The 12365-nt window shown below is 58.6% G+C and overlaps 1 protein-coding gene across 1 annotated transcript in view; it reads left to right on the top strand.

The window, feature by feature from the left end:
* Positions 1–7936: 7936 nt before the first annotated feature.
* Positions 7937–12365, top strand: part of ADAM15 (ADAM metallopeptidase domain 15) — a gene marked incomplete at its 3' end in the record, with an annotated part of 55659 nt that continues 51230 nt past the window's right edge. The window contains 1 exon segment of the mRNA XM_077463842.1: positions 7937–8075. Within this exon segment, the coding sequence (XP_077319968.1) occupies positions 7994–8075 (82 nt within the window).

The following is a 12365-nucleotide window of genomic DNA, read 5'->3' as shown; positions in this document are numbered from 1 at the left end:
ATGAGGACCCCCCAATTCCTACCCCCCTCCTCTACACCATGGATATTAGACCATGAGGACCCCCCAATTCCAACCCCCTCCTCTACACCATGGATATTAGATCATGAGGACCCCCCAATTTCCACCTCCCTCCTCTACACCATGGATATTAGATCATGAGGACCCCCAATTCCCACCTCCCTCCTCTACACCATGGATATTAGATCATGAGGACCCCCAATTCCCACCTCCCTCCTCTACACCATGGATATTAGATCATGAGGACCCCCCAATTCTCACCTCCCTCCTCTACACCATGGATATTAGGTCATGAGGACCCCCCAATTCCCACCTCCCTCCTCTACACCATGGATATTAGATCATGAGGACCCCCCAATTCCACCTCCCTCCTCTACACCATGGATATTAGATCATGAGGACCCCCCAATTCCCACCCCTCTCCTCTACACCATGGATATTAGATCATGAGGACCCCCCAATTCCCACCTCCCTCCTCTACACCATGGATATTAGATCATGAGGACCCCCCAATTCCCACCTCCCTCCTCTACACCATGGATATTAGATCATGAGGACCCCCCAATTCCCACCTCCCTCCTCTACACCATGGATATTAGATCATGAGGACCCCCCAATTCTCACCTCCCTCCTCTACACCATGGATATTAGGTCATGAGGACCCCCAATTCCCACCTCCCTCCTCTACACCATGGATATTAGATCATGAGGACCCCCCAATTCTCACCTCCCTCCTCTACACCATGGATATTAGATCATGAGGACCCCCCAATTCCCACCCCTCTCCTCTACACCATGGATATTAGATCATGAGGACCCCCCAATTCCCAACCGCCCTCCTCTACACCATGGATATTAGATCATGAGGACCCCAATTCCCACCTCCCTCCTCTACACCATGGATATTAGACCATGAGGACCCCCCAATTCCCACCTCCCTCCTCTACACCATGGATATTAGATCATGAGGACCCCCAATTCCCACCTCCCTCCTCTACACCATGGATATTAGATCATGAGGACCCCCAATTCCCACCTCCCTCCTCTACACCATGGATATTAGACCATGAGGACCCCCCAATTCCACCCCCCTCCTCTACACCATGGATATTAGACCATGAGGACCCCCAATTCCCACCTCCCTCCTCTACACCATGGATATTAGACCATGAGGACCCCCCAATTCCCACCCCCTCCTCTACACCATGGATATTAGATCATGAGGACCCCCCAATTCCCACCTCCCTCCTCTACACCATGGATATTAGATCATGAGGACCCCCCAATTCCCACCTCCCTCCTCTACACCATGGATATTAGACCATGAGGACCCCCCAATTCTCACCTCCCTCCTCTACACCATGGATATTAGATCATGAGGACCCCCCAATTCCCACCTCCCTCCTCTACACCATGGATATTAGATCATGAGGACCCCCAATTCCCACCCCCCTCCTCTACACCATGGATATTAGATCATGAGGACCCCCAATTCCCACCTCCCTCCTCTACACCATGGATATTAGATCATGAGGACCCCCCAATTCCCACCCCCTCCTCTACACCATGGATATAAGACCATGAGGACCCCCCAATTCCCACCTCCCTCCTCTACACCATGGATATTAGACCATGAGGACCCCCCAATTCCCACCTCCCTCCTCTACACCATGGATATTAGATCATGAGGACCCCCCAATTCCCACCTCCCTCCTCTACACCATGGATATTAGATCATGAGGACCCCCCAATTCCCACCTCCCTCCTCTACACCATGGATATTAGACCATGAGGACCCCCAATTCCCACCTCCCTCTTCTACACCATGGATATTAGACCATGAGGACCCCCAATTCCCACCTCCCTCTTCTACACCATGGATATTAGACCATGAGGACCCCCCAATTCCCACCTCCCTCCTCTACACCATGGATATTAGATCATGAGGACCCCCCAATTCTCACCTCCCTCTTCTACACCATGGATATTAGACCATGAGGACCCCCCAATTCCCACCTCCCTCCTCTACACCATGGATATTAGATCATGAGGACCCCCCAATTCCCACCTCCCTCCTCTACACCATGGATATTAGACCATGAGGACCCCCAATTCCCACCTCCCTCTTCTACACCATGGATATTAGACCATGAGGACCCCCCAATTCCCACCTCCCTCCTCTACACCATGGATATTAGACCATGAGGACCCCCAATTCCCACCTCCCTCTTCTACACCATGGATATTAGACCATGAGGACCCCCCAATTCTCACCTCCCTCCTCTACACCATGGATATTAGACCATGAGGACCCCCAATTCCACCCCCCTCCTCTACACCATGGATATTAGATCATGAGGACCCCCCAATTCTCACCTCCCTCCTCTACACCATGGATATTAGATCATGAGGACCCCCCAATTCCCACCTCCCTCCTCTACACCATGGATATTAGATCATGAGGACCCCCCAATTCCCACCTCCCTCCTCTACACCATGGATATTAGATCATGAGGACCCCCCAATTCCCACCTCCCTCCTCTACACCATGGATATTAGACCATGAGGACCCCCCAATTCTCACCTCCCTCCTCTACACCATGGATATTAGATCATGAGGACCCCCCAATTCCCACCTCCCTCCTCTACACCATGGATATTAGATCATGAGGACCCCCCAATTCCCACCCCCTCCTCTACACCATGGATATTAGATCATGAGGACCCCCCAATTCCCACCTCCCTCCTCTACACCATGGATATTAGATCATGAGGACCCCCCAATTCCACCCCCCTGCTCTACACCATGGATATAAGACCATGAGGACCCCCCAATTCCCACCTCCCTCCTCTACACCATGGATATTAGATCATGAGGACCCCCCAATTCCCACCTCCCTCCTCTACACCATGGATATTAGATCATGAGGACCCCCAATTCCCACCTCCCTCCTCTACACCATGGATATTAGACCATGAGGACCCCCAATTCCCACCTCCCTCTTCTACACCATGGATATTAGACCATGAGGACCCCCAATTCCCACCTCCCTCTTCTACACCATGGATATTAGACCATGAGGACCCCCCAATTCCCACCTCCCTCCTCTACACCATGGATATTAGACCATGAGGACCCCCAATTCCCACCTCCCTCTTCTACACCATGGATATTAGACCATGAGGACCCCCCAATTCCCACCTCCCTCCTCTACACCATGGATATTAGACCATGAGGACCCCCCAATTCCCACCTCCCTCCTCTACACCATGGATATTAGACCATGAGGACCCCCAATTCCCACCTCCCTCCTCTACACCATGGATATTAGATCATGAGGACCCCCAATTCCCACCTCCTCCTCTACACCATGGATATTAGACCATGAGGACCCCCCAATTCCCACCTCCCTCCTCTACACCATGGATATTAGACCATGAGGACCCCCAATTCCCACCTCCCTCTTCTACACCATGGATATTAGACCATGAGGACCCCCCAATTCCCACCTCCCTCCTCTACACCATGGATATTAGATCATGAGGACCCCCCAATTCCCACCTCCCTCCTCTACACCATGGATATTAGATCATGAGGACCCCCCAATTCCCACCCCCCTCCTCTACACCATGGATATTAGACCATGAGGACCCCCCAATTCCCAACCCCCTCCTCTACACCATGGATATTAGATCATGAGGACCCCCCAATTCTCACCTCCCTCCTCTACACCATGGATATTAGATCATGAGGACCCCCCAATTCTCACCTCCCTCCTCTACACCATGGATATTAGACCATGAGGACCCCCCAATTCCCACCTCCCTCTTCTACACCATGGATATTAGACCATGAGGACCCCCCAATTCCCACCTCCCTCCTCTACACCATGGATATTAGACCATGAGGACCCCCCAATTCCCACCTCCCTCTTCTACACCATGGATATTAGACCATGAGGACCCCCCAATTCCCACCCCCCTCCTCTACACCATGGATATTAGACCATGAGGACCCCCCAATTCCCAACCCCCTCCTCTACACCATGGATATTAGATCATGAGGACCCCCCAATTCTCACCTCCCTCCTCTACACCATGGATATTAGATCATGAGGACCCCCCAATTCCCACCTCCCTCCTCTACACCATGATATTAGACCATGAGGACCCCCCAATTCCCACCTCCCTCTTCTACACCATGGATATTAGACCATGAGGACCCCCCAATTCCCACCTCCCTCCTCTACACCATGGATATTAGATCATGAGGACCCCCCAATTCCCACCTCCCTCCTCTACACCATGGATATTAGATCATGAGGACCCCCAATTCCCACCTCCCTCCTCTACACCATGGATATTAGATCATGAAGACCCCCCAATTCCCACCTCCCTCCTCTACACCATGGATATTAGATCATGAGGACCCCCAATTCCCACCTCCCTCCTCTACACCATGGATATTAGACCATGAGGACCCCCAATTCCCACCTCCCTCCTCTACACCATGGATATTAGACCATGAGGACCCCCAATTCCCACCTCCCTCCTCTACACCATGGATATTAGACCATGAGGACCCCCCAATTCCCACCTCCCTCCTCTACACCATGGATATTAGATCATGAGGACCCCCCAATTCCCACCTCCCTCCTCTACACCATGGATATTAGATCATGAGGACCCCCCAATTCTCACCTCCCTCCTCTACACCATGGATATTAGATCATGAGGACCCCCCAATTCCCACCTCCCTCCTCTACACCATGGAGTGTGACTGAACTCCGCCCACCTAAGTCAGTAGTGAAAAAACGGCTGGGGGGGGCACAGAACACGCCTTCTGCTTCTTCCACTTACCTGTCCTGCCCCAGGGCCCCGCTCTGCTCCCCTCCTAGCTTTCGGTCCTGGCTGGCTCTTAACCTCCCCCATTCTGCTCACCTTCTAACTAATCTTTCTGCCCTTACTCCCTCTTGTGGCCATTAACCGTGGGGTCCGGTGTTCTGTCCTCCTCCTTCCCGTGGCCCCCAACCCCTAGAGGGCCCCACTTGCTTCACACGTAGTAATGTGTTCTGTGTTTACTGCTGTCTGTGTCCCCATTGGGGAGCTCCGCCCTCTATTTGCCCCGGTGTCACTGAGACAGGAAGTGATGAGAAATATTCTAATGGGGGTGGCGGAGGAGATTCTCCTTCATTTCCTGTTGTGACTTCCGGACAGGAAGTAAAGGGAGACTCTGTCCCTGGGAGTACCCAGGATGCAGCGGGAGCTCCCCGTATCTGTAGATTAGCGGTGTGATGGAGGGAGGTGATTACATCAGGGTACATCTATACACCGGGGGGGGGGGGGGGGTATTTAGCTGCGGGTGAATCTCCGGGCCCTGGTGTCTGATTGGACGGGGGAGGGGTTGTGGAGTCCGGACAGTGAGGGGGGGGGGGTTCCTCCGGGGGTATGAATAGAGCTGTGTACACCCCCCTCCCCCACACACAGGGGCCCATTCACACTCAGGACAATCACACCTCCAACCTGATTGGCTGCTGTTGAGGCACAAAGACTCCGCCCCCCCAACAAACACCTTTCCTAAATTCATCCTTATCACACCCCTCCCCCCCAATACTGACCCCAGAGACCCCACCCCGATAACTCCAGCCCCAGGGGCCCCCGATACTGACCCCAGAGATCTTCACCCCAAACAGGAACCATAACTCCTCCCCCCAGGGGCCCCGATACTGACCCCAGAGACCTCACTCCCATAACTCCTCCCTCCAGGGGCCCCGATACTGACCCCAGAGAACTCCACCCCAAACGTTAACCATAACTCCTCCCTCCAGGGGCCCCCGATACTGACCCCAGAGAACTCCACCCCAAACATGAACCATAACGCCTCCCCCCAGGGGCCCCGATACTGACCCCAGAGACCTCACTCCCATAACTCCTCCCTCCAGGGGCCCCGATACTGACCCCAGAGAACTCCACCCCAAACGTTAACCATAACGCCTCCCCCCAGGGGCCCCGATACTGACCCCAGAGACCCCACCCCGATAACTCCAGCCCCAGGGGCCCCCGATACTGACCCCAGAGATCTTCACCCCAAACAGGAACCATAACTCCTCCCCCCAGGGGCCCCGATACTGACCCCAGAGACCTCACTCCCATAACTCCTCCCTCCAGGGGCCCCGATACTGACCCCAGAGAACTCCACCCCAAACGTTAACCATAACTCCTCCCTCCAGGGGCCCCCGATACTGACCCCAGAGAACTCCACCCCAAACATGAACCATAACGCCTCCCCCCAGGGGCCCCGATACTGACCCCAGAGACCTCACTCCCATAACTCCTCCCTCCAGGGGCCCCGATACTGACCCCAGAGAACTCCACCCCAAACATGAACCATAACGCCTCCCCCCAGGGGCCCCGATACTGACCCCAGAGACCTCACTCCCATAACTCCTCCCTCCAGGGGCCCCGATACTGACCCCAGAGAACTCCACCCCAAACGTTAACCATAACGCCTCCCCCCAGGGGCCCCGATACTGACCCCAGAGACCCCACCCCGATAACTCCAGCCCCAGGGGCCCCCGATACTGACCCCAGAGATCTTCACCCCAAACAGGAACCATAACTCCTCCCCCCAGGGGCCCCGATACTGACCCCAGAGACCTCACTCCCATAACTCCTCCCTCCAGGGGCCCCGATACTGACCCCAGAGAACTCCACCCCAAACGTTAACCATAACTCCTCCCTCCAGGGGCCCCCGATACTGACCCCAGAGAACTCCACCCCAAACATGAACCATAACGCCTCCCCCCAGGGGCCCCGATACTGACCCCAGAGACCTCACTCCCATAACTCCTCCCTCCAGGGGCCCCGATACTGACCCCAGAGAACTCCACCCCAAACATGAACCATAACGCCTCCCCCCAGGGGCCCCGATACTGACCCCAGAGACCTCACTCCCATAACTCCTCCCTCCAGGGGCCCCGATACTGACCCCAGAGATCTCAACCCCAAACAGGAACCATAACTCCTCCCCCCAGGGGCCCCGATACTGACCCCAGAGATCTCCACCCCAAACAGGAACCATAACTCCTCCCCCCAGGGGCCCCGATACTGACCCCAGAGATCTCCACCCCAAACATGAACCATAACGCCTCCCCCCAGGGGCCCCGATACTGACCCCAGAGACCTCACTCCCATAACTCCTCCCCCCAGGGGCCCCCGATACTGACCCCAGAGAACTCAACCCCAAACAGGAACCATAACTCCTCCCCCCAGGGGCCCCGATACTGACCCCAGAGATCTCCACCCCAAACAGGAACCATAACTCCTCCCCCCAGGGGCCCCCGATACTGACCCCAGAGATCTCCACCCCAAACAGGAACCATAACTCCTCCCCCCAGGGGCCCCGATACCGACGCCAGAAATCTCCGCCCTCCTCGGTCTCTGAGGTAATGTCTTCCCGCCCTCCGCACTGTCACTCACCGCTCTTTAGACCCGCCCACCTCGCTAGAGACTCCTCCCAACTCTACTTCCTCAGATATTCAGAAATGTTTAACTCCGCCCATCCGTCAGAACTTTCTCAGCAGTCAGTCAGTGGGGTGGCTCCTCCCCCGTGCAGTCAGTCAGTGGGGTGGCTCCTCCCCGTGCTGTCAGTCAGTGCGGTGGCTCCTCCCCTGTGCAGTCAGTCAGTGGGGTGGCTCCTCCCCGTGCTGTCAGTCAGTGCGGTGGCTCCTCCCCTGTGCAGTCAGTCAGTGGGGTGGCTCCTCCCCCGTGCAGTCAGTCAGTGGGGTGGCTCCTCCCCCGTGCAGTCAGTCAGTGGGGTGGCTCCTCCCTCGTGCAGTCAGTCAGTGCGGTGGCTCCTCCCCTGTGCAGTCAGTCAGTGGGGTGGCTCCTCCCCCGTGCAGTCAGTCAGTGGGGTGGCTCCTCCCCGTGCAGTCGGTCTGTGGGGTGTGGGGTGTCGGTGTGCAGAGCGGGGAGGATGGGGGGAGAGATCACATCTTCCATCTACTGCTGTGTCCTCCTCATCATACTCATCACCACACCGAGGAGACACCCCACAGGTCAGTCCTGGGGGAGGGGTGACATGCTGGGGGGGTGACAGACTGGGGGGTGACAGGCTGAGGGGTGACAGGCTGAGGGCTGGGGGGTGACAGGCTGAGGGGTGACAGGCTGAGGGGTGACAGACTGAGGGCTGAGGGGTGACAGGCTGGGGGGTGACAGACTGAGGGCTGAGGGGTGACAGGCTGGGGGGTGACAGACTGAGGGCTGAGGGGTGACAGGCTGGGGGGTGACAGACTGAGGGCTGAGGGGTGACAGGCTGGGGGGTGACAGACTGAGGGCTGAGGGGTGACAGGCTGGGGGGTGACGGACTGAGGGCTGAGGGGTGACAGGCTGGGGGGTGACGGACTGAGGGCTGAGGGGTGACAGGCTGGGGGGTGACGGACTGAGGGCTGAGGGGTGACAGGCTGGGGGGTGACAGACTGAGGGCTGAGGGGTGACAGGCTGGGGGGTGACAGACTGAGGGCTGAGGGGTGACAGGCTGGGGGGTGACGGACTGAGGGCTGAGGGGTGACAGGCTGGGGGGTGACGGACTGAGGGCTGAGGGGTGACAGGCTGGGGGGTGACGGACTGAGGGCTGAGGGGTGACAGGCTGGGGGGTGACAGACTGAGGGCTGAGGGGTGACAGGCTGGGGGGTGACGGACTGAGGGCTGAGGGGTGACAGGCTGGGGGGTGACGGACTGAGGGCTGAGGGGTGACAGGCTGGGGGGTGACGGACTGAGGGCTGAGGGGTGACAGGCTGGGGGGTGACAGACTGAGGGCTAGGGGTGACAGGCTGGGGGGTGACAGACTGAGGGCTGAGGGGTGACAGGCTGGGGGGTGACGGACTGAGGGCTGAGGGGTGACAGGCTGGGGGGTGACAGACTGAGGGCTGAGGGGTGACAGGCTGGGGGGTGACAGACTGAGGGCTGAGGGGTGACAGGCTGGGGGGTGACGGACTGAGGGCTGAGGGGTGACAGGCTGGGGGGTGACGGACTGAGGGCTGAGGGGTGACAGGCTGGGGGGTGACAGACTGAGGGCTGAGGGGTGACAGGCTGGGGGGTGACAGGCTCAGGGGTGACCGACTGAGGGGTGACATACTGAGGGCTGGGGGGTGACAGGCTGAGGGGTGACAGACTGAGGGGTGACAGACTGAGGGGTGACAGGCTGAGGGGTGACAGGCTGGGGGGTGACAGGCTGAGGGGTGACAGGCTGAGGGGTGACAGGCTGGGTGGTGACAGGCTGGGGGGTGACAGGCTGGGGGGTGACAGGCTGGGTGGTGACAGGCTGGGGGGTGACAGACTTAGGGGTGACAGGCTGGGGGGGTGACAGGCTGAGGGCTGAGGGGTGACAGACTGAGGGCTGAGGGGTGACAGACTGAGGGGTGACAGGCTGAGGGGTGACAGACTGAGGGGTGACAGGCTGAGGGGTGACAGGCTGGGGGGTGGCAGGCTGAGGGGTAACAGGCTGGGGGGTGGCAGGCTGGGGGGGTGGCAGGCTGGGGGGTGACAGGCTGGGGGGTGACAGACTGGGGGGTGACAGGCTTGGGGGTGACAGGCTGGGGGGTGACAGGCTGGGCGTGACAGGCTGAGAGCTGAGGGGTGGAGGGCTGAAGGGTGACAGGCTGGGGCTGTGGGGTGACGGGCTGAGGGGTGACATGCTGAGGGGTGACAGGCTGAGGGGTGACAGGCTGAGGGGGTGACAGGCTGGGGGGGGGTGACAGGCTGGGGGGGTGACAGACTGAGGGGTGACAGGCTGGGGGGTGCCAGGCTGAGGGGTGACAGGCTGAGGGGTGACAGGCTGAGGGGTGACAGGCTGAGGGGTGACAGACTGAGGGGTGGCAGGCTGGGGGTGACAGACTGAGGGGGGCAGACTGAGGGCTGAGGGGTGACAGACTGAGGGGTGGCAGGCTGAGGGCTGAGGGGTGACAGGCTGAGGGGTGACAGGCTGGGGGGTGGACAGGCTGAGGGGTGACAGACTGAGGGCTGGGGGGTGACAGGCTGAGGGGTGACAGGCTGGGGGGTGACAGGCTGAGGGGTGACAGACTGAGGGCTGGGGGGTGACAGGCTGAGGGGTGACAGACTGAGGGCTGGGGGGTGACAGGCTGAGGGGTGACAGGCTGGGGGATGACAGGCTGGGGGGTGGCAGGCTGGGGGGTGATAGGCTGAGGGGTGACAGGCTGGGGGTGACAGGCTGGGGGGGGTGACAGGCTGGGGGGGGGGTGACAGACTGAGGGGTGACAGGCTGGGGGGGTGACAGGCTGGGGGGGTGACAGGCTGGGGGGGGGTGACAGACTGAGGGGTGATAGGCTGGGGGGTGACAGGCTGAGGGGTGACAGGCTGAGAGCTGAGGGGTGACAGGCTGAGGGGTGGAGGGCTGAGGGGTGGAGGGCTGTGGGGTGACAGGCTGAGGGGTGACAGACTGAGGGGTGACAGACTGAGGGCTGAGGGGTGACAGGCTGAGGGGTGACAGGCTGAGGGGTGACAGGCTGAGGGGTGACAGACTGAGGGGTGACAGGCTGGGGCTGAGGGGTGACAGGCTGGGGCTGAGGGGTGACAGGCTGAGGGCTGGTGGGTGACAGGCTGAGTGGTGACGGGCTGAGGGGTGACAGACTGAGGGGTGACAGGCTGGGGCTGAGGGGTGACAGGCTGGGGCTGAGGCGTGAGAGGTTGAGGCTGGTGGGTGACAGGCTGAGGGCTGGTGGGTGACAGGCTGAGGGGTGACAGGCTGGGGCTGAGGGGTGACAGGCTGAAAGGTGACAGACTGAGGCTTGAGGGGTGACAGGCTGAGGGGTGACCGGCTGCGGCTGAGGGGTGACTGGCTGTGCCTGAGGGGTGAGAGGTGACAGGCTGAGGGGTGACAGGCTGATGGGTTACAGGCTGAGGGGCTACAGGGTAAGGGCTGAGGGGTGACAGACTGGAGCTGAGGAGTGACAGGCTGGAGCTGAGGGGTTGACAGGCTGGGGATGAGGGGTTGACAGGCTGGAGCTGAGGGGTTGACAGGCTTGGGTTGAGGGGTGACAGGCTGGAGCTGAGGGGTGACAGGCTGGGTGGGGGGGGGGGTGACTGGCTGGGGGTGAAGGGTGACAGATGACATGTGATTGGTTCCCGCTGTCTGGGAGGGGTAAACATTTCCAGCCCTCATCAGACAGAAATAAAGACCCGGCCGGCGTCTCCCCTTCCTCCAATTGTAGAGTTCTCCTCACTTCCTGTCTGCTGAACCTGTTGTCACCGGGACAGGAAGTGAGGGGAAATCTCTCTAATAGAGCTCCAGACTGCAGAGCCAACCTGAAAGGAAATCCGTTCCCCTCATGTCTTCTGTCCTGGTGACACCCGTTCCCCTCATGTCTTCTGTCCTGGTGACACCCGTTCTCCTCATGTCTTCTGTCCTGGTGACACCCGTTCTCCTCATGTCTTCTGTCCTGGTGACACCCGTTCTCCTCATGTCTTCTGTCCTGGTGACACCCGTTCTCCTCATGTCTTCTGTCCTGGTGACACCCGTTCTCCTCATGTCTTCTGTCCTGGTGACACCCGTTCTCCTCATGTCTTCTGTCCTGGTGACACCCGTTCCCCTCATGTCTTCTGTCCCGGTGACACCCGTTCCCCTCATGTCTTCTGTCCTGGTGACACCCGTTCTCCTCATGTCTTCTGTCCTGGTGACACCCGTTCTCTTCTTGTTTTCTGTCCTGGTGACACCCGTTCTCTTCTTGTCTTCTGTCCTGGTGACACCCGTTCTCTTCTTGTCTTCTGTCCTGGTGACACCCGTTCTCCTCATGTCTTCTGTCCTGGTGACACCCGTTCCCCTCATGTCTTCTGTCCTGGTGACACCCGTTCCCCTCATGTCTTCTGTCCTGGTGACACCCGTTCTCCTCTTGTCTTCTGTCCTGGTGACACCCGTTCTCCTCTTGTCTTCTGTCCTGGTGACACCCGTTCCCCTCATGTCTTCTGTCCTGGTGACACCCAATCTCCTCATGTTTTCTGTCCTGGTGACACCCGTTCCCCTCATGTCTTCTGTCCCGGTGACACCCGTTCTCCTCATGTCTTCTGTCCCGGTGACACCCGTTCCCCTCATGTTTTCTGTCCTGGTGACACCCGTTCTCCTCATGTCTTCTGTCCTGGTGACACCCGTTCTCTTCTTGTCTTCTGTCCTGGTGACACCCGTTCTCCTCATGTCTTCTGTCCTGGTGACACCCGTTCTCCTCATGTCTTCTGTCCTGGTGACACCCGTTCCCCTCATGTCTTCTGTCCTGGTGACACCCGTTCTCCTCATGTCTCTGTCCTGGTGACACCCGTTCTCTTCTTGTCTTCTGTCC

Source organism: Lithobates pipiens, unplaced genomic scaffold, assembly GCF_037356315.1.
Source record: "Lithobates pipiens isolate NorthernLeopardFrog02 unplaced genomic scaffold, aLitPip1_a1.2 Scaffold_30, whole genome shotgun sequence".
NCBI classification, from domain to species: Eukaryota; Metazoa; Chordata; class Amphibia; order Anura; family Ranidae; genus Lithobates; species Lithobates pipiens.
This window is presented reverse-complemented; position numbering and strand designations above follow the sequence as displayed.